General features: G+C 36.7%; 2 protein-coding genes across 3 annotated transcripts in view; one reads left to right on the top strand and one right to left on the bottom strand.

The window, feature by feature from the left end:
- Nucleotides 1-1,296: 1,296 nt before the first annotated feature.
- Nucleotides 1,297-26,334, bottom strand: part of LOC149043156 (uncharacterized) — a 98,932-nt gene continuing 73,894 nt past the window's right edge. The window contains exons 1-3 of one of the 2 annotated variants that reach the window (XM_089212756.1): nucleotides 6,394-6,761; nucleotides 2,952-3,239; nucleotides 1,297-2,349 (exon numbers count right to left, since the gene is read on the bottom strand). In XM_089212756.1, coding sequence (XP_089068882.1) covers nucleotides 1,703-2,349; nucleotides 2,952-3,239; nucleotides 6,394-6,490 — 1,032 coding nt within the window. In that variant the 5' untranslated portion in view covers nucleotides 6,491-6,761 and the 3' untranslated portion in view covers nucleotides 1,297-1,702. Of the gene's footprint in view, nucleotides 2,350-2,951; nucleotides 3,240-6,393; nucleotides 6,762-26,334 lie in introns of those variants that run through there. The other variant, XM_089212754.1, reaches the window with a different exon arrangement.
- LOC149043161 (uncharacterized) lies at nucleotides 21,456-25,736 on the top strand. Its single transcript, XM_089211937.1, has 5 exons — nucleotides 21,456-21,550; nucleotides 22,844-23,000; nucleotides 23,468-23,640; nucleotides 24,563-24,793; nucleotides 25,618-25,736. The coding sequence occupies exons 1-5, from the start codon at nucleotides 21,457-21,459 to the stop codon at nucleotides 25,734-25,736; spliced, it is 774 nt and encodes a 257-aa protein (XP_089068063.1). The 5' UTR covers nucleotide 21,456.

Below are 26,334 nucleotides of genomic sequence, written 5' to 3'. Positions count from 1 at the left end.
AAATTTTGTGGAGAAAACAAGATCAAAAGCCTGAAAATTTTCCTTAATTTGGATAACTATGAGCAAAAAGGTTGGAAGTCGAGGCTCTTTGACGGACATTCTCCAAAACTTTACCAAAGAGTCATAATCAGGAGTTACTACCAACTCGGAAGGAGCCTTCCACATTCCTCAGGACCTACGGCTTTGCAATCAAGCGGACTAGGTCCCTTTGGAAGAATAGGATTAAATCTACATTATTATCAGTATCGTTATCATTACTGTTTCAAGTTCCTGTAAGCTAACACTCCAAGCCACCATCCTTGTTTGATCTTTTTCTCAACCTTTAAATAAATCAATTCGCATTAAACTTAGCTCTCCTTCAGTGAGAATACTCTCCGAAATAATTCCCAGATGTCTCCCTACTAAAGATTCGATTTTAACCGTGATTAGTTAAGTTTTCGTACTGTATTTCATTACGATGTCTTATTCGCAATTGGAATCACACAATCGAATTTGAGCGCTTTTTGATCAAGTGACATAAGACCGGAACTAAAGTAATTTCCCAAATGGAACGAAGTCAATATTAAAGGGTGTGAACTGTACAAGCTTTATGGGAGCTGAAAGTAATCGCCACGATTAAAGACTTGAAAACACGGATAATTAAATCGTGATTTGAGTTTAGTCCTTCCTCTGATTGATTGATTGGCAAAAGCTTGCGAGTGGGCCGTCAATATCAGCACTTCTGCACGGGCGTTTCTTCGCCCACGATAAAGTAAGTATGAGGCTGTGATGAAAAAACAAACAAACAAACAAACAAACAAACAAACAAACAGAACCGGCGAGGCAAGTGGGTCTTGGCTCATTAGAAGTGCCATAGCTTCCCGCAAACATTTCCCCTGGCTCGTCGCAAATCTTCTTGTGGGCGGAAAAACGCACGTGCCGCAGGGCCAATAATGATCGAGGGCCTGCTCGCCTGCTCGAAGGAAACAATCGCGCAAGTTTATAAACCAATCACGGAGTGCAATGGGGCAAAAGAATTTCATCACGGGTAATTAAGCTCAGGCACTCATTTGAAGATTGCTGTGAGTTAGATTATGTGATTTTGTCTCGTCCCACACTCTCGATTAAAATATTCTCAGGGATTTGATCTTATTCGAATGGAGAAATGATTGAGAGGTCTAATCTAGAAAGTTATGTGGATTGGTTCTCTGCAAATTTAAACGAAGCCCCTTAACTGGGGTGGGAAATTACTAAAAGAAACCAATTAGTAAGAAAATACCAGGATATACAGTTAGATATCAAATCTTTGACAAAATGTTTGGGACAACTTCAAATTTCGTTTAATTTCTTAGATCACAGTTATTTGATTCTTGATTCCTCTTCTTTGTTACAATATATATTGTTAAACAGATAAAGTAGCATGCATATTTTGAACACCAAGGATGGAAATACAAGCTCTAAACACCTCTTCCTAACCGAGTTCGTAACTTACAGCGCAGCCCGAGGAAAACGAGTAACTAACATATTTTTTGGGTTCAAATAGTAGAGGTAGATTTCAGTCTAAATAAACTTTTGAATTTAGCGAGGCTTACAATGAAATACGGCCCGCTTCATTCCCTAGTCATAGCGCACGTATTAATTGAGATATGATGAAAATTGTGTATTGATCTGAATCTGGTTATTTTATGCAAGATGCCCCTCAGATTCTTGTCAAGGATTTTACTCATACTCCTTTTTTAGGAAAATAAGATCGTACCTCATTCAATTTAACGTTTTTTTCTGGCATATAGCAATCTTTGCCGCGAGGAAACAACTTAATTGTTTGATCCTCTAATTTAAGGGTGCTTTCAACATATGCGACGTTTTGTTGGGACATCATAAATTCATTTAAGGGCTTTTTGTCTAAAGAATTATCACCCATTACACCAAACGCTCCCACGACTTGATTGGTATTCAAGTTAAAGCAACAGCCCACCGTCCACACTGAGTTTGGAATTGCGATCTTTTGGTCTTCGTTCACGTTGCCATGGAACAACTCCATTTGTTTCACCGACTTGTCCACCCCGATTATTTCGCCTTGAAGATTAAGTTTCTCATCAAAGTTAACCTGTGATGTTCCAGTGATCAGGTAAAGAGTTCCGTCATTTGGAGCACAATAGTCCTGGGCATATATCCCTATTTTTAGTTCGTACTTTTTCCACTGAACTGAGTTGAAATACCCAATTTGCGGCACGCAGTTGGTGTAGGTGAAAGTGGCAAGAACACTTTCATCGCTGTAACGTAAGATGTTAACAGGAACGAGGTGACCTCTGTGGTATCTACCTGGGAAAGGTTGGTTTTGATACAATGCAGTGCTTCCTTGACGAATCCCTGATCATGAGAGAGTTTTAAAGTACGCTGATGTCAGTCACAAGCCAAGAAATTTTGTTCTCTATCGATCTGCTAGGTAAATAAAGTTTTCACCCTCCCAATCACGGTTGCAAAATGTTAAAGCGAATTATCTCAGATAAGTCAAGGAAATTGTTTGCTTAAAATGATTTACCCATCATGCACGACTCTTCTCACAAGTCTCTGCTCTTTCCATTCGTATTTTTGCTCCATTTAACCTGCAGTGTAATACCGTCGCATGTTTTGCGTGCACCGTACGCGTTGCCTTAATTTGGTAAAATGGCGTTATGATGCATAATGTAAATGTATATCATATCTACCTAATATCTATCCATCCATCTATATATAAAAACACGTACACGTATATATATGTATATACACCCGTTTTCGAGTGTTTTAACTTTAAGTTCACGAAATACTCGCATAACCTCATCTCAGCATCTTATCGATCGCATTAGGAGTGCGTGAAAGACAAACAACACGACGAGCAGACGTTGTAGTAGTGGAATGACAAACGGATTTATTTTTTTCCTAAATTTCTTCATTAAAAAAGTAAATTAAAACAGTAACACTGATTAACTTACCTGGCGTGTTATCCTGTTGCCATGGGTCTGGCTTAGGTCTTTGTACTGGGTGTGTCTTGGCTTTGTGGGCTTGCGCGGTGGTAATCTTGTAAAGTGTGTATCGTGCAATTCTCCAATTATTATTATAGAAAATGGCATATTGATTGTCTGGGCAGATGGAAAGGGTGACACCTGGCTGCTCTGGAAAAGTTGGTTTTTTATTACCCAATGAGAAGGAGTCAAGATCGCACGCTGGTACTACGCGACGTACTGGTTGTTCACCCAGGTGTTCTCCTTGCTCATCATAATCTTTGACGCAAGAAAAAGTTGTCTTTTTATTCATTTAATCACATGTTCCTCAAAATTATGCTATATTTTATAAATCCTATCCTTTATAGAGATTCTTCATTCGAAAGAAGATGACGACTACCTCCTTAGGGGTCCGTGTGTTATTCTTCCATTCGATTCTCACTCTAGGACAATGATAAAAGTTAATATTTCAATCTTTGATAAATCAGCTTTTTTTAATTGTTTTGCTGAACAAAATTAGAGCTCGAGTGAGAATATCTGTCTTTCTGTAAAACGTTCTTTAAAGAAATGCAGTTTAGGACCATATGTAATTTTCATTTTAAATTTTTCCGAAAAAAAGTTTTTTAAAATTGTTTTGCTGAACAAAATTAGACCTCGAGTAGGAATGTCTGTCTTTCCGTAAAACATTCTTCAAAGAAATGCAGTTTAGGATTATTTGTAATTTTCATGTTAGCTCTATGAGCTCTACAACAATTAAATTTTCGTATACAAATCAATGAACGGGTCATTTGTCTTTTATCGCCTGGGAAAAAGGAGGGTGAGGGGATGGGAGTGGGGTTGTTGTTGTATTCTAATGATCCCCACTCATCTACAATCAATTTCCTATAGTTTTCCTTTTATACTCTGTAAAACAACGACTGATCCCCATTTCATTCTCTTGAAAACCATATGAACCCCCCTAAAAAGTACTTTGGCCCCCTAAAATCCTCCTTCCATTCCCCCCTCTCCCCCCATGTGATAAATGTTGGTTGCTCCCTAATGCAGAATTGATGGTGTATTGTTCCGGTTAGGAGAAATTTGAAAAAATCTTTGAAACACATTTCATCAGCTATGATGACCAAAATCGAAAACTGACCGTAGAGTTTGAGGAAGGAGGCTCTCTTTTTCTTTGTATTCTTTGGAGGACTGACTTGCCGTGTAAACTTCTTTGAAGACTAGCGTAACCTAGCGCAGTTTAGCCAACGTTTATCTAACTTTCTCTAGGTCATCTGCCATCCTCACAAAGTTAAAAAAAGAAAAGAGACGAAAACTCGAAACAAAAGTCAATTTTCAATATATTAGTCGCTTGATCGGCCCATCGAGCGTACACCAAATATCTTAGTTTTCTTCTTGTACTAAAGATGCAACGATTTGCTCGCTAAACTTCTCTAGGAAAAAACTTTCGTGAGATAAAAATTAAAGTACATCATAATTTCTTTTGTGCTACTGTAAATTGTTTTCAGCAGGTAACAAATAGTGTATTTCAAAGTTTAATTTTTTCTAGAAGTACATAGTTCAAAATTTGTCGATCAAACATCCATATGTGAAGGTTTACGTTTACATCTACTATCGGAATCGAATTAACAACCCACACAGGGTTGAACAGGCTTGAACAGGCTTGCTCTATGTTTGCAAAAATTTAAAATTAACTACCGCTCTTAAAGGTATGTCTACTGAAGAACTGAAGCATTTGAAACTGAGAAAAAAATTTCCGCGGTAAAATAAGTTTCAAGGGTGCCTTAGACAAACTTTGCACGCCCGCTCGCGTTTGAGTTACAGTCCCAGAGTGCTTATTCGGGAGCAAAGCTTAATCCAATGAATACAATTTGCGTGTGAGAAAGGGATTCGACATATAGGGAACACCTTTTTACCTTTTCCTGAGGTTTTTGTCACATTCGTTGCAGCCCATGTAAAAGTGATAAGCTGAACTGCTACAAGCAACGCCTAGGGGAAAGCGAAACCAAGAAAGTTCATCTTCACCGTATCGTCACAAAAGGGTACAACTGTCCAGGGTCATCTTGACTGCTGAGCTGTGTGATCTCTTCACTATGTTGTGTTCTTATAAGCTTTTAAGATTTTTGTGACAGAATACATTACATAATTTATCTCGTCACAATTACCACAGAGGAATTCATGTCATCTTAATGGATCTCATGGCTCACTTTGTCTCAAATTTTTTTTGACATCTAATGTTGTCATCGACCAGCAAAAATCTCTTTTCAAAGCTAAATAGGCTGCTTGAAACAAAAGATGTGAATACCTACAGGAAATAGAGAAGAGCTTTTAAAGTATTTTATTACACTCAGTCTGCTTGAATAATCGGTTGATTTCGACTCTATTGCTGATGACCTTTGGAAATTTTTTGCCCGAGTCAACCTGTTAGTTAATAAATACCTTTAGGGAAATATTTTTACAAATGCTTTTAGCTTCCTCCCGGGAAAACATAGGAACCGAACATTTTCAGCTGACAAATAGGCCACTAAGTACTATGTTTCCATCTGAAATGTGAAGCTTTTGGCCCCCAAAAATCCTTCTTTCACCCTTCATTGCCCCCTCCCCCATGTGATAGAAAACATCTTTGAGACACGTTTAATCGGCCATGAAGATCAAAATTGAAAGCTGACCGTAGAGTTTGAGGAAGGAGACTCTCCTTTTCTTTCAATTCTTTCGAGGACTGGCTTACCGTGTAAACTTCTTTGAAGACTAGGGTAACCTTCCACAGTTTAGTCAACGTTTATCGAACTTTCGCTCAGTTATCTACCATCCTCACAAAATTAAAAAAAAGACGAAAACTCAAAACAAAAGTCAATTTTCAATTACGCTTTGCTCGGCCATCGAGCGTACACCAAATATCTAAGTTTTATTCTTGTCCTAAAGATGCAATGATTTGCTTGTAATTACTAGAATTCTCTGAGAAAAAACTTCCGTCAAAGTAAAATTAAAGTAAATCGTAAGTTTTTTATTCCACTGTAAATTGTTTTCAACAGGTAACAGATAGTGTTACTCAAAGTTTAATTTTGTCTGGAAGTAAATGGTTCAAAATTTTTCGATCAAACATCAATATGTGGAGGTTTACCTTTAGATCCATTATCGGAATCGAATTAACAACCCACACAGAATCCGCCACTTGAACAGGCTTGCTCTATGTTTGCACAAATTTCAAAGTAACTACCGCCCTTAAAGTTGTGTCTACTGAAGAACTGTAGCGTTTGAAACTGAGAAAAAAATCTTCGCCGTAAAATAAGTTTCTAGGGTGCCTCAAACAAACTTTGCACGCCCGCTCGCGTTTGAGTTACAGTCTCATATGGCTTATTCGGGAGCAACGCTTAATCTAATGAATACAGTATACGTGTGCTAAAGAGATTCGACATAAAGGGAACCCTTTTTACCTTACCTGAGGTTTTTGTCGCATTCATTGCGGCCCATGTAAAAGTGATGAGCTGAACTGATACAAGCAACGCCAAGGGAAAAGCGAAACAAGGAAAGTTCATCTTCACTGTATTGTCATAAAGGCGTACAACTGTCCAGGCTTATCTCGACTGCTTAGCTGTTGTGACCTCTTCACTATGTTATGTTCTTCTCGGCTTTTAAGATTTTGTGATAGTAGACAGTACATAATCTATGTCGTCACAGTTACCACAGAGGAATTCACGACATCTTAATGGATCTCATGGTTGACTTCGTCTCAATTTTTTTTTGACATCCAATGTTGTCATCGTGTAGAAAAAGTCTTTCTTCAAAGCAAAAAGGACTGCTTCAAACAAAAGATGTGAAAACAGGTAATAGAGAAAAGCTTTTAAAGTATCTTATGACACTCAGTCTAATTGAATAACCAAACTCTAGACTCAAGACTAATGCTCTCTACTCTAATGCTGGTGACCTCAGCAATGTTTTGCCTCGGTCAACCTGTTAGTTAATAAATACCTAAGGGAGAGTTTTTTATAACTGTTTAAGCTTCTCCTCAGGAAAACACTAGCAACAGAACATTTTCAGCTGACAAATAAGCCAGTAAGTAATATGTTTTCATCCGAAATATGAAACTCTTGAACACCATCTCCTCACTCCAACTACTTATAAAAACTCTTTCATATTTTCTGAATCTTAAATACCTCAAAATTAAGGAATCAACGCATCCGAATCAAGGAGTTTGTTGTTGGGTACTTTGTTGTTCATTTCGAATGCCTTGTGAGATTGTTATGGTGAGCGTTCTAAAAATATGTTTACTCTGCAACGGTTAGCTATCCCATAAGCCCAAACATGTCAACCGACATGTTTGGGCTTATGGACAGAGTCCCAGAGAGTGAAGCGAAGCTCCTGAACAGACTTCTGGTGCCTCCGTTTACGCGAGTTGTTGAAGCTAGTTAACCTAAATAGTCCAACACTGTTAGCAATAACTTAACCCCCTTCCGTTCCACCTGAAAACCAGATGATCCACCAATATCTTTCCACCCCAAAATATTTTCTTCCTTATTTTGACTGAGTCCTCTGCCATCCTCACAAAAACTGAGGAACTCATGGCATCTTAATGGTTCACTTTCTCTCAATTTTTCTTGATATCCCTTGTTGTCATGGTAAAGCTTAAAGGACTGCTTGAAACAAAAGATGTGCATACAGGTACCAGGAAAGAGATTTTAAGGCATCTTATTACACTCAGCTTAATTGAATAACCAATTGACTTCGACTCTGATGCTAGTGACCTTCGCATTTTTTGCCTTAGTTAACCTTTAGGTTGATAAACATCTTTCGTGAAAAGTTTTATACAAAGATGCCTCATTTTCTTCTATCTTAAATTGAAACAGCAATCTACTTAACTCCTCAAACCCTCAAAAAGTAATTCCTTTAAACGTGTCACTGAGATATTTAATTTATTAACAACTGACGAAAAAACGCTACTCGATTTTGTCATGATGGAAATCTAGGGCTAACAAGATTCTGTTAACGGTGGTTATAAAATTTTAAAGCCTCATTTGAACGTTTTTTTGGTTGTTAATGGTTGAAAAGGGAAATTGGAATGTTCCTCGGAAGACCTTTCTGATCAATTTGAAACGATTGAAGAAAGTTTTCACGATGAAATCTCTTTCAGATAGAAGCCAATCGATAAGACTCTTGGATGAAAAACGATTTTTGCCTTAAGTCCGGTCCTGACTATTAAACACCTCAAGAACTCAGACTCTGTCATTTTGGTCTTGTCCTCCAGTGATTGAGAAGCATACAATGTTATCAAAGGACGAAAACTGAATTAGTTGCAGGCGTAAGCTAAATGAAAAGTTTGACGAACAGGATGGCCAGTCTAGGAGTGATTCTCAAGGTAAAAGCAACCAAACTGCCTAAACGTGGGTCACTAAGTTGTGATTGAATTCAATTTTGCATCTGATTGGTTGAGAGAGTGACTCGAGCTTTCAGAACCAATCACGGGACGAAGTAAAGTTAAATCAATGCAATCTTGGATTACTTTCGACACTCAATTGAAAATTTCTCTAATAATAATAATAAATGCTTAAAAAATGATTAATGATAATGATAAATACCCTAATTATGATCTAAGACGAAACGAACTCTTCCAACAAATAAACTTTCCTAACTAACTACATATACATCTACAATTATAAATTTCAACTACAATTTTTAAAATAAATCGATCCACTAAATAGTTTCTAAATCTAAGTTATATTTAAGATAATTAGGAAATAAAGAAAGGTGATTTTTTCCGTTTTTCTCTAACATTCACTACCAAATAAACTTCCCCTAAAATGTTAAAGAGATAAGGAAGAACTACATTTTAATTTCCTAAATCGAACAATTCGTTTCTTCCTGAAACTAAACAGGTATATATTACCTGTTTCATTTTTTTCCAGTGATGTGGAAGGTGGACAAAAATGCTTCTTAAAGACAGAGTAGCGCCATAGGCTGATCTTAAAATTAATCTAATTGTTCTCTCGACTTTTAAATATTATTAGTTATGAGTTACAGTCAAATGAAGAACTTGCGCTTTGTTTTTTTTTTCTTATGACTAATTCACATTGAGGTACCAGCCTGTGAGAAGCATAGGATTCATTTTGTCAGACATAGTGCAGTCATAAGAAATACGAATAGACATCACGAAAGCCGTCTATGGACAGAGAAATTCGATATATGTAAAACTCTATGGCTGTGTAGAATTTCGATTTCCTTACCCCCACCCCCTGCAGTTGCATTTGGTTAACTTGATGCCATAGAAACGCGATCCGCCCCTGGGAGAATGTCATTGCGAGTGATTGTGAGGATTTGGGTTTTTCTCGGTGGGATCACTGGGGAAATTCCATTGACGTTGACGCCAATTTGAATAATATATACGAGGCGAAAGCTAAAATGTCATCGAAAGCATCAAAAAATAGAATAAAGCAAGGATGAGTTGAGGAAAAATGAAGGAAAAATAAAAAAGGTAGAAAAGGGAAGGGAAGACTTTCAGTGAATCCCCATTATGTTACGCTCACAGTCTATCTACATTATGACGTTTTTCTTCTGTCTGCGCACTGCGGCCATTGCTACCGTTACTGTACTGAGTAAATTGAAATGTAAAGTTTTTACACATTTCACCCCAAGTGACGGTGGTGACTTGAGTCTCGTTGCGAAAATTTTGTAGAGAAAACAAGATCCAAAGCCTGAAAATATTCCTTAATTTGGATAACTATGAGCAGAAATATGTGAAAGTCGAAGCTCTTTGACGGACATTCTGGAAAACTTTACTAAAGAGTTATAACCAGAAGTTACGAGTTACTCGGAAGGACGTTCCCATATTCTTCAGGAGCTACGGCCTTGCAATCAAGCGGACTAGGTCCCTATGGAATAATAGGATTAAATCTATATTATAATCAGTATTGTTATTATTAGTATTCCAAGTTCCTGTAAGCTAACACTCCATGCCACCATCCTTGTTTGATCTTTTTCTCAACCCTTAAATGAATCAATTTGCAATGGACTTAGCTCTCCTTCGGTGAGAGTACTCTGCGAAATGATTCCCATATGTCCACCTACTAAAGATTCGATTTTTGATTTTGTATTTCTTTACGATGTTGAATTCGCAATGGGAATCACACAATCGAATTTGAGCGTTTTTTGCTCAAGTGACGTGAGACCAAGACTAAAGTAATTCCCCAAACGGAACAAAGTAAACATTACAGGATGTAAACATTACAATGTTTATGAGAGCTGAAAGTAAACGCCACGATTAGAGATTAAGTCAAGATTTAAGTTTAGTCCTTCTTCTGATTGGTTGATTGATTGCCAAAAGCATGCGAGTGGGCCGTCAATATCAGCACTTCTACGCGGGCGTTTCTTTACCCGCGACAAAGTAAGTATTAGACTGTGAGAAAAAAAAAAACAAAAACAAAAAACAAAAAAACAAAACAAAACAAAAAAAAACAAAAAAAACGGGCGAGGAAAGTGATCTAGGCTCATTTTTAGTGCCGCACCCTCCCACTTCAAACAACAAACACTTCCCCAGGCTCGTCACAAATTTTCTTGTGAGCGGAGAAACGCACTTGCCGCAGGGCCATTAATGATCGAGGGCCTGCTCGCCTGCTCGTAGGATACAATCGCACAAGTTTATAAACCAATCGCAAGGTGTAATTAGGCAAAAGAAATGCATCATGGGTGATTAAGCTCAGGCACTCATTTGAAGATTGCTGTGAGTTAGATCAAGTGAATTTGTCACGGCCCACACTCTCGAGTAAAATGATGTGAGGGATTTGTCTCATTGGAATAAAGAAATGACTCACAGGACTAATCAGGAAAGTTATATGGATTGGAAAAAAAAAATGAAAATCATCTATGTATCTCATTCAATTTAACGTTTTTTTCTGGCATATAGCAATCTTTGCCCTTAGGAAACAACTTAATTGTTGGATCCTCTAATTTAAGGGCGCTTTCAACATATGCGACGTTTTGTTGGGACATCATAAATTTATTTAAGGGCTTTTTGTCTAAAGAATTATCACCCATTACACCAAACGCTCCCACGACTTGATTGGTATTCAAGTTCAAGCAACAGCCCACCGTCCACATTGAGTTTGGAATTGCGATCTTTTGGTGTTCATTTATGTTGCCATGGAACCCCTCCATTGGTTTCACCGACTTATCCACCTCCTTCCATTCCCCCCTCTCCCCCCATGTGATAAATGTTGGTTGCTCCCTAATGCAGAATTAATAGTGTATTGTTCCGGTTAGGAGAAATTTGAAAAAATCTTTGAAACACATTTCATCAGCCATGATGACCAAAATTGAAAACTGACCGTACAGTTTGAGGAAGGAGGCTCTCTTTTTCTTTGAATTTTGGAGGACTGGCTTGCCGTGTAAACTTCTTTGAAGACTAGCGTAACCTACCGCAGTTATGTCAACGTTTATCTAACTTTCGTTAGGTCATCTGCCATCCTCACAAAGTTAAAAAAAGAAAAGAGACGAAAACTCGCTTGATCGGCCCATCGAGCGTACACCAAATATCTTAGTTTTCTTCTTGTACTAAAGATGCAACGATTTGATTGCTAAACTTCTTGGAAAAAACTTCCGTGAGATAAAAATTAAAGTCCATCACAATTTCTTTTGTTCTACTGTAAATTGTTTTCAGCAGGTAACAGATAGTGTATCTCAAAGTTTAATTTTTTCTAGAAGTTCATAGTTCAAAATTTTTCGATCAAACATCAATATGTGAAGGTTTACGTTTAGATCTACAACCCACAGGGCTGCTTGAAACAAAAGACGTGAATACCTACAGGAAATAGACAAACAAAGGCGCTAGTGGTAAAACCGGTTAGTGGTGATGATTTTAGAATTATCCCACCCAATTGTATGGTTGGTTAGACATGTGTGCTCCTATAAAGCAGAATTGCCCTTTTTGCAAAAGATAACCGCTTTTTGATGCTCTTTTAAACGTGTACCAAACTGACGTTTGGTCTGTCCGATGTATTCGTGGTCACAGTCATTGCATGGAATAGAATAAATAGCGTCGCTTCGTTGTTCTTTCGTGACAGGATTCTTAGGTTTGGCGAAAATATGCCCCAAAGTCTGAAAGGGTTTTTGAGCAACTTTAACGTTGTGGCTATTTAAAATTCTCTTGATGGGTTCGGTAACACCTTGAATGTAAGGAATAACAGCAAAACCAGTAGCTGGTTCCCTTTCATTAAGAGCGTTACTAGTTGTAACTGGTTTTTTGCAGTCACGGAAAAAGGTTTTTGTATAGCCATTTGCCTTTAGTGGGTGGGATAATTCTAAAATTATCACCTCTAACCGGTGTTACCACCAGCGCCTTTGTTTGGAGGCTTGGCATATTAACTCCACCCACGCTCCTTTAAATCGTGACTATGGCGGTTTGCTTCCTGACGCCTCTTTACACCTCGTCAGAAAAAAGACCTAATTAAGTTTTTAGTTAGATTCTAGTTTTTAATTAGATTTTTAAATAGGCTTTTTTAATTAGGTTTTTAACTTTTTTTTGTTTTTAATTTAGCTTCTAATTATTTCTTCTTTTTGTGGGGTTCTTAGTGCCCGTTTACACGTCCAAAAATTTTACATTTCTCACACGCATATATATATTCATCGTTACATTCTTACCATTTGCTTGAAAATGACCGAAGTTTGGTCGAAACTTCCTGTTTTACCGTTGATTTCTAATGTAAAAAGTTTTACCAAATCACTATTGATCTAATTAATAGTTTCTAAATCTTAGTTACATTTAAGATAATAAGAGAATTTTTTCTGTTTATCCTTGACATTCACTACCAAATAAATTACCCCTAAAATGGAGAAGAACTACATGAAAACGTTTTCTTTCCCTTTAGTCGTTTCTTTCTAAACTAGAGAGGCGTATATTACCTGTTTAATTTTTTTTCCAGTGATTTGGAAAGTGGACAAAAATTCTTCTCTCGTTAAAAGACAGAGCAGCGCTATAGACTGGTCTTAAAATTAAACAAAATGTTCTTTCGACTTTTGAATGTTATTAGATACTAGTTACGGTTAAATGAAGAGCTTGCACTTTGGTGTTTTTTTCTGATGAATAATTCACGTTGACGTACCAGCCTGTGAGAAGCATAGGATTCGTTTTATCAATTTCTAGCCTATAATATGTTCCACTTGCTCTGCACATCAGTCTCTTATGAAACTTATAATAATAATTTTGACATTCTAGGTCCATGGAGAAATGAGTATTTAACCCTGTTCTCTACTAATTCATAATCCTTGTGGAATTCGCTGTTTTCAAACTAAGTTTGCCTTTTATCTCGCAAAGAGTTTGATAAAAGGGCAAATTTAATTTTTCTGGCGAACACCATAAAACATATTTTTTTAAACTGCGCTGGCCAAGTAATCGTGGTAACTAGCTATATTTTAGTGTTGTAATTAATTACAATACTGATACACCGTAATATAAATGGTGAGAAATTTCCAATACAAGAAGTATTTTAAATCTCACATCGATAGATACTCAAAACAAATATTCATTTTTTGCTTTAGTAGCTCACAGCCACTTTGAATATAATTCTCTGTGAAGATGCGTTATCAATGAAAGAAAAAACAAACCCCATTCACACTTTGCAATAAAAAATAGCTCGATTCCTTTCCCTTGTAAAAAATATTGGATAGTTTTGGTTAGCACCAGATTGCGCTTAAAAAATATCAGTAGTATATGTGTATGATTCATTAGAAAGGTATTGAATCCTTTGAATCCTTGCTCGTGTTTTAGCAAATGAAATAAATCATCTTTGTGTAGCCCACGAGCAGGTCGTCATTGGCGAGAAGTCGGCAAAAGGTCTGGTACTAGGTACTATGAGTGCCAGACCCCTCCCTGGCTCGCTTTTCTCAACGCTTCAATTCTTCACGCAAGCAAAGAAACGCTTGCACTTATGCGCCAATAAATATGTTTCATCAGACGTTTTGGTGTGTAGTATCACAGAGTAATTTTGCGCGTAGTATCGCTGAGTATTTTTGATAAGCCCGTAAGGCGAGTCAAATCACAAACAATGGGTAACAATACTCAGTGATACTACACACCAAAACGCCTAATAAGTTATTTATTAACTAGCTGCTTTTTTTCTACCAAGTCTTTCTGCTTATTTCTCCTAAGGTGGGGGGGGGGGGGGGAAGCAAAGCAGATAGAGAAGTGTAACGCGCGCAGCCAACCCATTAAACAGGTTTTTACACAGTACAAAATAATCCACTGTCCAAATAACCGTACAATATTGCAGGATATTTGTACTCTATTCGCGCGTTATTTGTACTCTACTTTGTGCTGTTGGATAATAATTAAGGCTTACTCGTATGCTATCTTTTGTCTGATATCATTCATCAAGGACATTTAGTGTTAGGTGAAGATATAGCGGTTTTTTCTGTATATAGATTAACCTCTTGCGATTAAAATCTGTTGGTTTCTGATAGCTGAAAAAAAAACCTTGTAGTCTAAGACCTTGAGAAAGGAGTATCAGGATAACAATAACAGCAGACGGGCACACAAACATTCAGACAGATAGATAGACATTGAGATAGTCAGAAAGTCAGTCAAATAAACATGGAGAAAATCAGTTGGTCAGAAAGACAGACATTCAGATAAAGAGAAAATAAATGACTGTCAGGTGGTCAGAAAGTCGGTCAGATAGAGAGCTAAGCAGTCTGCCGTTAAGGCAGACAGACAAACAGTTATACAGTAAATAAAAGGTAAACGCACGGTTTTCAATGAAAGCCGGTTGTCCTCGGCCTACCGCCGCCTTAATCAGACTTCTCACCGCTCTTGTGTTTGAGTTTCGCTCTACGCCCCCTTTTCCGGGCTCAGCCGCCTATTCAGGCACCGTCGGCAGCCGCTTATGGCAAAGGTTATTGAAACCCATGTGAGTGTCCAGCCTAAGAACGCAAGACAGTATTCCGAAATAACGCCCTGACCCAGACCCTTTTAATACGACCTCGAGGCCACCGCCTATATCTGTACAAACACTTTAATCAGTTTTGATTGCTAAGATTGCTTATATCATGAAGGGGTCTCTGATGCAGTCAACGAATAGTCGTATTTACTTACAGTTCGATACAGGCAGGACCAGGTTTAAACTCGTCCTGTTCCATGAAAGCAAAGCACCTTGTGCTCACAATATCCTTTTTCGGTTTGTAATGTTTAAAGTCAAGGAACATTGTGGAAATATCTTTAAGAAAGATCTTTAAGAGCCGATGCGAACTCGAGGTAAAAACAACCAAACTGACTAAAGCGCGGGAAAACGTTGCCACTAAGTCGTGATTGGTTTCAGTTTTGCATCTGATTGGTTGAGAAAGTGACTCGAGCTTTCTGAACCAATCACAGAACGAAGTAGAGTTAAGCCAATGCAATCTCCGAATACTTTCTGCTCTCAACTGAAAACTTCTCTAATGATGATGATAAGAACCCTAATTATGATATGTGATGCAACGAGCTCTGCCAAAGAATAAACTTTCCTATGTAAACACATGGACATATACAATTATAGATTTCAACTACAATTTTTTTAAAATAAATCGATCTACTTAATAATTTTTAAATCGAAGTTACATTTAATATAATTAGGAGGTAAAGAAAGGTGATTTTTCAACACTCAACACCACATAAATTGCCCCTAAAATGTTAGTCTTTGAGAAGCATAGGATTCGTTTTGTCAGTTTCTAGCTTTTAATGTGTTTCACTTGCTCTGCACATCAGTTGAATACTTACAAAGGTTTACATTTTTAGACAAGAAACAGACATAATGCAGTCATGAGAAATACAAATAGTCATTTTGAAAGCTGTCTTTGAACAGAGAAATTTGATTTTAGGAAGAACTACATTGAAACATTTTCTTTTCCTCTATCGGAAAGTCATTTCTTGTTAAACTAAATAGGCATATATAACCGTTTTCATTTTTTTCTAATGATGTGAAAAGTGGAAAAAAATGCTTTTTAGAGACAGAGTATCGCCATAGGTTGGTCTTAAAATTAAACGAAATGTTCTGTCGACTTTTAAATGTTACTAGTTACAGTCAAATGAAGAGCTTGCGCTTTATTTTTTTTCTTATAACTAATTCACGTTGAAGTACCAGCCTGTGAGAAGCATAGGATTCGTCTTGTCAATTTGTAGCTTATAATATGTTTCACTTGCTCTGCACGTCAGTTGAATACTCACAAAGGTTTGCATTTTTAGACAAGAAACAGACATAATGCAGTCATGAGAAATACGAATAGTCATTTTAAAAGCTGTCTTTAAACAGAGAAATTTCAAGTGTATAAAACTCTATGGATGTGTGGAATTTTAATTTTCTAACCCCCACCCCCTGCAGTTACATTTGGTTCAATTGATGTTAGAAAAACGCGATTCACATCTGGGAAACTCTCATCGCGAGTGATTCTGGGAATTTGGGTTTTTCTTGGTGGATCACTGAGGAGGAGGTGAAAGATCTCAGTTAAGTCAAAGAAAAGATTTGCTCAACATGATTAAACCATCGCTCATTTTTCCACAAGTTTCTCCTCTTTCCATCCGTAATTTTGCTCCATTTACCTGCATTGTAATACCGTCGCATGTTTTACGTTTACCGTTGCCCTAATGTAGTAAAATGGCCTGCTAGAATAATGATGCATAATTTAAATATATATCTACCTAATATCTATCAATCTATCTCTATCTCTCTCTCTCTCTCTCTATCTCTCTCTCTCTCTCTCTCTCTCTATTTAAACGGAGAGCGATCCAAAATGAAAATCTTACAGATTTTGTCAAGTGCCTTGCCACTGAGATACCTGAGCCAATCGAATTCTACTTCGTTTAAAGTAACGAGGTTCATTTATTATAAAGTTAACAGTAAAAATATAGACAATTTAAGTGAAATTCTATTCACACCAGCATCCCTCGGCTCGATCAGCCTGGATCTGCTCATTGAAAATTGACCGGGTTACAGGAATTCAATCTCAAAGTCAGGTTAAGGCCAGGGTGAGGACGAATATCAGAAGAAAGCTTGTACTGAAATAAATTCGAACCCACAGTTATACCTTCTTCTCACCTACAGTTGAAAATGAACGTATACAATTTGTGAATGCAACTGAACAGCTCGAGTTACTCTCATATGACTCTTTCTAAAACTAGGGAAAATATATTTCGAACGGTTCAGACAACAAACTTAAAGGTTGTTAACTTCCTTCAATAACTATAACCTATATTGTGACTTGAAACGTCGCATAAATAATCGTGATCGCCGAGGAAGATCTCCATGCTTGCATGACTCTACAATCTAAACGTCATTAAAAGGTGTCTATGTAGTAAATTTTATCAGATCATGAAACATCCACGGTATTGATAAAATCACGATTAAGGAATTCAAGGAAACTTTCCAATTTCGTTTGCGCTATTGGATGCTTGAACTGTATTTCACTCGCAACGGCTTCCACTAAATCTATCAATGTTTACTTTGAATCGCTGTCAGTTTGCTGCAGGTGATTTGACCTGAAATTATCTTTGGCTTGTGACGAGTCAAAAAAGAAATAAAACTCAGGAAAAAGAAAGAGAAAACAGGACAACATGCAATTTCATGACTTTGAAACACTAGTCCATAAATCTTTTCACGGGCAATAAAAAAACCATTTTTTTTCGTCGCGAAGTCAAGAATAACGCCTTCAGTGAGTTAGCGCTGTTAAAACGCTCGTTGATACTTATTTTTTTTCTCCATGTTCTTACTGCTGTCACTGTCATGGTTATGTCACTGTCACTGAGCAGTATACAGTCTTGAGGGGAAATTGCAAGTGCCCACAATTTTTAGAAATTTTGGAAACAAGGCCAGACCCGAGAGTTATAGTCCCTACTATTTGCGAGAAGTGGTAACCAGTGCAGATAAGATTTTAGTCTCTACTTTTTATTGAAGTGCGCGGAACCATAAAAAAAAATCGTAGTCCTTCTAAAGGACTCATGAAAGACCTTTCGTCGAACATACTTCTCTGAGGTTACATCACAGGCGGCCCTAGCTCCAGCTGTGAGATGATCACCTTGCGAAATAAGAGTCAGCGAAATTATAAGAGTTTGTATGGGAATATTTACGGCCGCTCTTAGGAATAAAAAATTGAGTCAAATTCTCCATACGAATATCTCACCTTACTTCCAAAGTGCATTGCTTGCTATCTGACCGCTTACTATGTTGAAAAGAACCCATTTTAGCGAGTTATCTATTTCTAGGTTTACTCATAAAAGAAGCACAAGGCTGTACACTCCATTACCGAACGCCCGATTCGAGCAGCGAAACTCCAACCTCAAGATTACTAAGCGGCCAAAAGCAGTCTCCTTTCACTTTGAGATCTTTCATTACCTCCCCAGCTTGTTTTTACTTCGGCCACTATTAATATTGGATGAGTTTGAGCATGAATTATCTAAACCGAAGCAGAAGGCTGAGGCAAATAACACAGACATGAGGTTTGATAATTCATAACAAAATGCGAAAACCGAATTCACTAATTGTTTTATTATAAACTTTTTAAACAATCTGAAAAAGAAGACACTTCTGTTTGAGTTCGCAAATATTCGAGAACTCGATCGAACATGATTAATGCAGTATGGGTTATCATGTTAACTTCACGCGCTATTGTAAATAGTTGAACGAATGCTCACGACCAATCAATTTTTCATTATAAGTCGAAAGTATAATAATAGCTATTAAAAGCCTCATCTTAAGCCGAAAATGTTCTGTCAATTGGGAGCATAATTATGGTCGGTATCATTTACGTCTTCTAGAACTTTTATATCTCAGTGACGGAGCTCTTCAAATGACATATTTCTTCAGGAATTTCTAAATAAAACCGGTGACTTTCTCATCAAACAATTTCGCTTGAATCCAAAACTTTAATTTTCATCGTAGATTAAACCCGTTTCCTCCATACAGGAACTTATTGTGAGACACCTGTTTTGCTCCAGATTATCAAAGCCATTAAAAAATTCAAATTCCGCTGAAAAGGTTATTTTTAACCCGGATTGATTGCTTCTAGAAATATTTACCCAAGCATCCGCAAATAAATCCAGCGACTTTTCCTTTGCAAGAGCTAATTGATGCCCCCTACCCCTTTCATAGTACACTGCTCTATACTGTCATTTACATCTGCGCAAATTATGGGAAAAAAAACACAATCTAGAGTAATTTGAAGGCGTTGATACAAAGGCCAAGGTCTTAGTGTTTCAAGATAATTTTCAACAAACAAAACAAAAAAAATTTGAAACTGTCACCTTAAAGTTTAGATAATAGAAAAAGGTTTACTCAGCTGTTTGATAATTTTCTTCATTCTAACCTCAATATCAAAAATTTACTTTTCTCGGCCGTTGAGTTTGTTGAGATCCTTTCAGAATTCATTTTCGCAATAAGTTAACGAAGTGTCATATTTAGCAGTTTTTTTGGGTTCATTTCAAAAAAGGTCGAGCATTTGGAATTATTACTCCCAGATAATACATCAATTTTTACGCACGGTTGGGGGCTCTCTATGCAGTAAGAGAACAACTCTGGAAAAATCTAATTAGTTTTTCCATTAAGAAGAGTGATTGAAAGTCTTGGCAAGTTAATTTAAACTGCAGAGCGAAGAGGCGCCCAACAGGCAACGGAGGTAAGAAAATCTAAAAGAACTCAATCGTTAAAGCTCTTGTAAAAACCGAATATCATTCTTATTTAGTAACAAAGGAAGAACTGTCAGTTTACTGACAAATAAACTAAAGGAAACAAATCACGGAAGATATAAAATTTTCCTTAAAGTTTTCAGAAGTGGAGGCGTGAAATAGATTTAGCTTTGCGCGCTCGTCGAAAGCATTCCTCCGGAATTTTTCTCTTTTTAATCGGATATGGATACTTCTCATAAGCTCCCTTTTGTTCGTTTCAGAAAATTTGGCCCAAACATTTTTTCCGGTCCCTATTTTCCAAACAGGTGGTTTGGGCGTAAAAGGACAGAGAGTAACAGTAAATTGGTACAAGACGTCATTCTATCGGTAAGAATATGTTTTCCTTGTGTCCTTCCTGTCAGATAGATGTTTAACAACAAAAAAATGGCAGTTATAAAACTTTCTGTTCATAAAATAGTTCGAGACGAAGATTGGTTTCTTTGATCCAACGAAACAAATAATGATATAAGCGTAATCAAAATAGTGAAACCTGCGCTTTCGCTTTCTTTAGCACAGTCGGCCCAAACGGTAAAATGTATTCGCATTGTAAAACTTGCTGTAAAACACCTCGAGTTTCTCCATGCATCATGAATAATAGATCGAAAGTTGTTAGAAATACTCGACGAGAGGATTAGATGTTTTCGAAAGGGAATCATTTTTGAAGTGGAACATATCCTCAGATAGGTACGAATTCTTGGAGGAAGCAGCGTTTTCGACAGGAAGCTACCTTAGAATGTACATTGCTTGCCATGTGGCGTCTGCGCTACGGCTTTATATGACATTACAATCATTCGTCAACTCAGACATTCGTAGGAGAGGCTTGGACGGTCCACAATTAAACCTGCCCTCGCAAAGGGTCATGTGTGCTTTGATAAAAGGAATTCCGCACCTGAGAAGTGATAACCATGTTGGCAACAACGTAATACCAGTATTACAGCATTGTATAAGGGGAGAACAAGTGGGGCAGCCAGTTGTAATACTCACGGCCCTGGCCTGAACGTGCATCGTGTGCTGAATTTGGAAGAATCGTCAAACACGCAAGCGGAAGACTTGTGACGAACAGAATCCTTTTAAACAGAGTGTGACGTATTTTGCCTTAAAATGTGGCGGAAAGGAACTCCATCCAAATCGAGAACAAATAAAAAATTCACTTCAATACATTTTCACGATATTTCAGTGGTCACCTCTGCCTCACCCACTGAATGATCGCAAAATAAGACGTCGTGAAGTCGCAAATCAGATGCATTTATGAAATATGACTTTTTGATAAGACAGATGTAATACAGAGCGAAGAAAAAAATTACAAATGTAATTATATTTCTTATCTCCAAATTTCAGCTGGGCTGCGTTAGTGTGCAGCTCTATGGAAACACACCAGCTATGCTTGTAAACCGAGGAATATTCGGACACCATAGTGGATCTATAACTCTGGAGTCCCGAGCTTTTTTTTTCTTTCGCTAAGGAAAAAAATATGAATAGTTAGGTACCTAGGTAATAATTGGATGTAAATTATCATTTTTCGTTGCTAAATTAAAACTGGCCTTCACGAATTATTAATTAGAGAGCATTATGACGCCCTTCTAAATAGCATTGGAGTGCTTTAGTCAACTTTTGAAACATTGAAAAGGTTTTCACTATATTATGGTTTGAGAGCTGATACTCGTATTAGAAAAAACCATACAAACAAAAGAGGTAAAAAATCGGCGCACGAATTAAAGATGATTATTTTAAAATTAATACAAATATTGATAGTCTATACGATAGGTGATAAAATCGATTTATCGTTAAATGAATTTCTCTTTTATTTTGTTTTACCCGTTCTCAGAAACTATGGTCGCGGCGGAACCTGCGCTTCTCATGGCACTGTTTTTGGCAATTTATTTAAAAGCATTGAATGGAAATTCCGGTGCCTTAGCTACACAAGGTAGGAAATGACTTTGTTGTTGCTACTTTAACAAAGGGTTTCTTTGGGCCAAATCAGACGGGTTCATTGCTTTAATGTGATCAGTTATTTCGTTTGTGGGGAACGGAAAACTAACTTAAATTTTCCTTGATGTAACATGTTGCTTTGCAACTCGTAACACTACTCGTAACATAGTAATCAATCAAATCTATCATAGCTTTTTATTCAATGTGATTTTTCTTGAACATTTCAACATTGTTTATGTAATTAGCACGCTATGATTTTACCATGGTCATCATCATTACCATCATGATCATCATCACTATCATTTTCTTTTTATCATTTTTACCAAAAAAGTACATGCTGTAATAATGATTATAATATTAATGGGAACGATAATAAATAATAATAATAACAACAATTATAACGGAAAGAAAAATCTTTACTTCAAGGGCTAAAATCTATTTATAATGGAATCTATAATTCTACATTTTTTTATATATGTCGATAACAATAAAATTTTAATATATAAATACATTGCTAATATGTTTGCTAAGGAAAAAAAACATAACATTTGTTAAAAAAGCTGTTGACTTTGATTGAAATAAGTAAGATTTATCTAGGCTAAAATACATCAATAACGAATAAAAGGCAGGTATTGAGAAATGTAAAAATTTGTGATAAAAATACCGAAGAGATGGCTCCTTCAATAACGTTAATACCAATGTGATTGTTCTTCGTGTCACGCTGAACTTTGATAATGTTCCTGGAGCCTCTTCAACAGACGAGAGCAGATCGAAAAAGCGCAAACTAAAAACCAGCGGGGTAAATGTTCCCCGTTCCCCATCAAGTATTCTTCCGGAACACTGGCGCTTTTTCTCGTTCTCATGTATCCGATAGACCTGTTGGGGTTCCATGTTCCGGTACGAGTCGGCATTAGGGTGACAAACCCTCACATCAAATAATAATAACAATTATAATACTATTACTAATAATAGTAGTATTATTACAATTTTTACATTTCTAAATATTAGCCTTTAATTATTTATTGCTATATTTTAGCCTGGATAAATCTTACCATTTTCAATCAAAGTCCACAGACTTTTAAATATATTTAACGTTTTTTCTCCTAAGAAAACATATTAGTAACGTATATATATTTAAAATTCTATTGTTATGGACACATGTAAAAAATATAGAATTATAGATTCCATTGTAAATAGATTTTAGCACTTGAAATGAGAATATTTCTTTGCATTATTAAAAAAAAATACAGACAATTATAATGATGTACTGATACTACTATTTCTTCAGAATGTGGCGTTTTGGTAAACAGCACATTGAAAAGTCCGGGATATCCATTTACCTATCCAGCAGATATGGATTGTGAATACTCTGTTCTTATTCCACCCGGAGAGCCAATGGGAATATATTTCGTTGACTTTGATGCGGAGTTTCACCCATCATGCAGGCAAGATAGTCCTTTCTGCCACGAATTAAACATTTTTCATTGTAGGCAGCCGGTCCAAGAGTTCTGTGTCCGCTATTATGTTTTCGTGCTAGTTTTGCAAAATGAGCTTCATAAAAAATTCAAGCAAAGGTAGATGATGTAGCTGAAGCAAACTTTACAGCACTCATCCAAAAAATACAAGGAAAACTTAGTTCAAACCTTCGTATCATTAGACAAGAAAGTCGTCAGTAATCTCTGTTGCTTTTCTCTATATTAGAAACAAGAAGCTTCATCCTTAGCTGTGCCTCGTGGTTTCAAATTAGCTTAAGGACTTTTAACGTCGTTTCAACTATCAGTGGATCTTTAAAATTGCACCTTATTCTTTCAGTTTATCTTTGTTGAAGATTAATTATAGTTGAGTAAACTCAATCAAGGATAATATGTGTTTCTGTGAAGAAAATCTTCGATTAATATTTTCTTCATTATAGTTATGACTTTGTGAAGATTGCTAATGATCAGAACTATACCTTTGGTGAATACTGTGGTCCGAGGACTGGACGGACAGTTGCAGTTTATGGAAACTTCGCCTTTATAACATTCCATTCAGATCCCTATATCGAAAAAAGAGGATTCTTCTTTCACTTCAAAACGGTTTCCCCTGGTTTGTATAGTTATTAGGATGGAAATCTCTCAAAATGTTTAATGAAGTGGCGACAGTGTGATGTTATCTAAAAAGAGAGAAACAAAATAACCATGTAACTGAAATGGTTTCTTTTATCAGCGGCATTAATGAACCTCTCATGGGTGATGGAAACTATTTCCTATGGGTATTCACATGATTTCGAGAGCAATTTAGAAAGAAATCAGCATGAGTAAGTTTTTTAAAAGCTAACCAAATTGCACGAGCCCTTGGGGAGAGTTCAGTTCGTGGTCTATGAAAACTTTACGAGTGCTGATTTATCCCAATTTGCACGAGATTAAATCGTGTGATTACTTGTTAATAATATACATGCAAAAATTTGAGGCAGTTTTCATTGGTGAGACTATTTACCTTTGCACTATTTCTAGAGTCGTGGGGGGTCCTTCCACAAGAGTCAGCTTCAAGCTTTTAAACTTTCTGTCAGGAATACTTGAGTATTTGCGATCTTTCTCAGTTAGAATTCGCTTTAAAAGAAGGCTATCACTCTCGTAATTTAATCCCTGTCTTTTTACTAATCGTTGCGTAAACCCCGATATAACTTTTTTCATGGCCTCCAGTTCTTACCTTTTTTGGGAGCCGAAGACTTGCCGACATTTAGCTAGTTGTTTGCACTTTCCTGGAAGTTTTTGATTTTAATCAAGACGTCGTTACTTCCCCCCTAACCTGTACGCCATTTTGTTTTTATGTGCTTCCGCAACTTTCCTACCAATCAATTTTATTTCAACTTTATGGGATAAATTGACGTGTCTTTAATCAATATGCAACCTGAATTTTTTTCAAGGAATGTTATTATAAAACAAATCTGGAGAAATGTCGTGTATTACCAACTTAGTCTAACTACTAACTATTTTGCATTTAATTTTTTTATGTAATTTTTCTTTAGCCCCACCCAAAATAACCTTACCTGCCGTTGTGGAAACTCTCCCAAGTTACAGAGTGACAATTCCAGTGACTGGAATTCTACCGATATACATAGCAATAATAAGAAATTCTACTGTGTTGGTAAACACAACATATACTGCAGCCTTTCAGTTCTATAGTGAGTCAAATTGCACCTCTGTTGCCTTTAACAACTATGGATATGATATCAGAGAGTTCTCTGTGATTTTTAAGGGTAAGGAAATTTAATAAATCTAAGAATATGAGGCATTCGAGTTAAATGAGGCTCTGAAAGTTCTATCCCTCAAATCGAACCCTTCATTACAACAAGGACGTACTGAGTAAGTCCTGTACCATATTACTCGTACGCTATAAGGACGTACTCAGTACGCCCTTAATCATAATGCTTGTATGAATACTTCCGCATGCAAGTTGTAAAACCAATCAAACCGCAAACAATTAAACCCACGGGGTATGACGTGGTCACCGCTAAATACAGGTTAACTGCTTAATACAGGATCCTCAGATAAGCGGTATTGAAAAAAATAAACAATGCAAATTTTACCATAATTGACCAATTAATGTACAGAATCTCGCTCATAAATACTACTTACTTTGATATTGGGAGATTTCGGTAGCTACGGTTACTATTATTATTGTACATAAAAATGACATTCGTATAAATGAAAACTACTAGAGCAGTAGTAAAAATAAGGCCTGAAAAAGGATTTAGGCCTTTACGGGGGTTTGATCCCATGACCTTTGCGATATCAATGTAGCGCTTCACCAATTGAGTGAAAATAAGGCCAAAAAGATAGCGCTTTCATATTAATTTTTTTTATCCGCAGTTCACATGATTTTTATATATTCACAATCCTAACTATTATTGCTACCGCCATTACTACAACTGCTATTTATTTCTGTACACTTGGATTCAACTTCATGACGCTTTGTTCTCAACTTAATGTTAATGGTGTTATTAACTGGAGTTTATTGATCTGGGAACTTCATTTAATCAATTTTGCAGGTGTTCCTTTCCCTTACTTTCCTATCTTTCAGATTGTGGACATGCCTGTTCTCCGAGTTTCTATGAAGGCATTGGAAATTGTCTCTTCTGCGAGAAGGTGACAGCAACACAACTTAAGAGGTGTCTTTCGCCGTTGACGGAAACATTGTAAGAGACTGTAAAAATAAGGCACAAAAAAGCTTTTTAGCGCTAAGTCGAGTTCTGATTGACAGCGTGCTAATGCAAAAGGCACTTGCACACTGAAATATGAACCTACAGTAGAGTGCATTTTAAAACTAGACTCATTGTGGACTAGGCTAATAATTAGTAGTGCTTTGTATTGATAACATGCTTGAGCTCGAGAACCGTCATTTTTCATTTGAAAACTTTAGGTTGTTCAAGATAAACACCCGATAGATAAAATTTGAAAAAAAAATCTGTGTGAGTTCTTTTTCAGAGGAATAACTGTAAAAAATTCACTCTTAGGAAGGTTGAATAAACAACAACAAAATATTTGAATTGATAAGTTGATGTTTTCACAGGAGTATGAGGAATAGTTATATAGACTTCTTATCCGATGGATTGTTAGACTACTTTATCAACCTGAAATTCCTGTGAGTCAACACGAGTTCTTCTAGGTTTTAGGTTCTAGGATCTAATGACATTTAACAACTGTAACGGATTTGACATTGACAGCGCGCGTCACATCCAGATTTCATTATAAATAGTATTACAAAGTGCTGCTGCTCATTGACAAGCTCGAGGACGCC

This window comes from Pocillopora damicornis, chromosome 7, assembly GCF_964200805.1.
Source record: "Pocillopora damicornis chromosome 7, jaPocDami1.2, whole genome shotgun sequence".
Classification (NCBI taxonomy): domain Eukaryota; kingdom Metazoa; phylum Cnidaria; class Anthozoa; order Scleractinia; family Pocilloporidae; genus Pocillopora; species Pocillopora damicornis.
The sequence above is the reverse complement of the archived record's forward strand: the minus strand, read 5'-3'. Positions and strand labels throughout refer to the sequence as shown.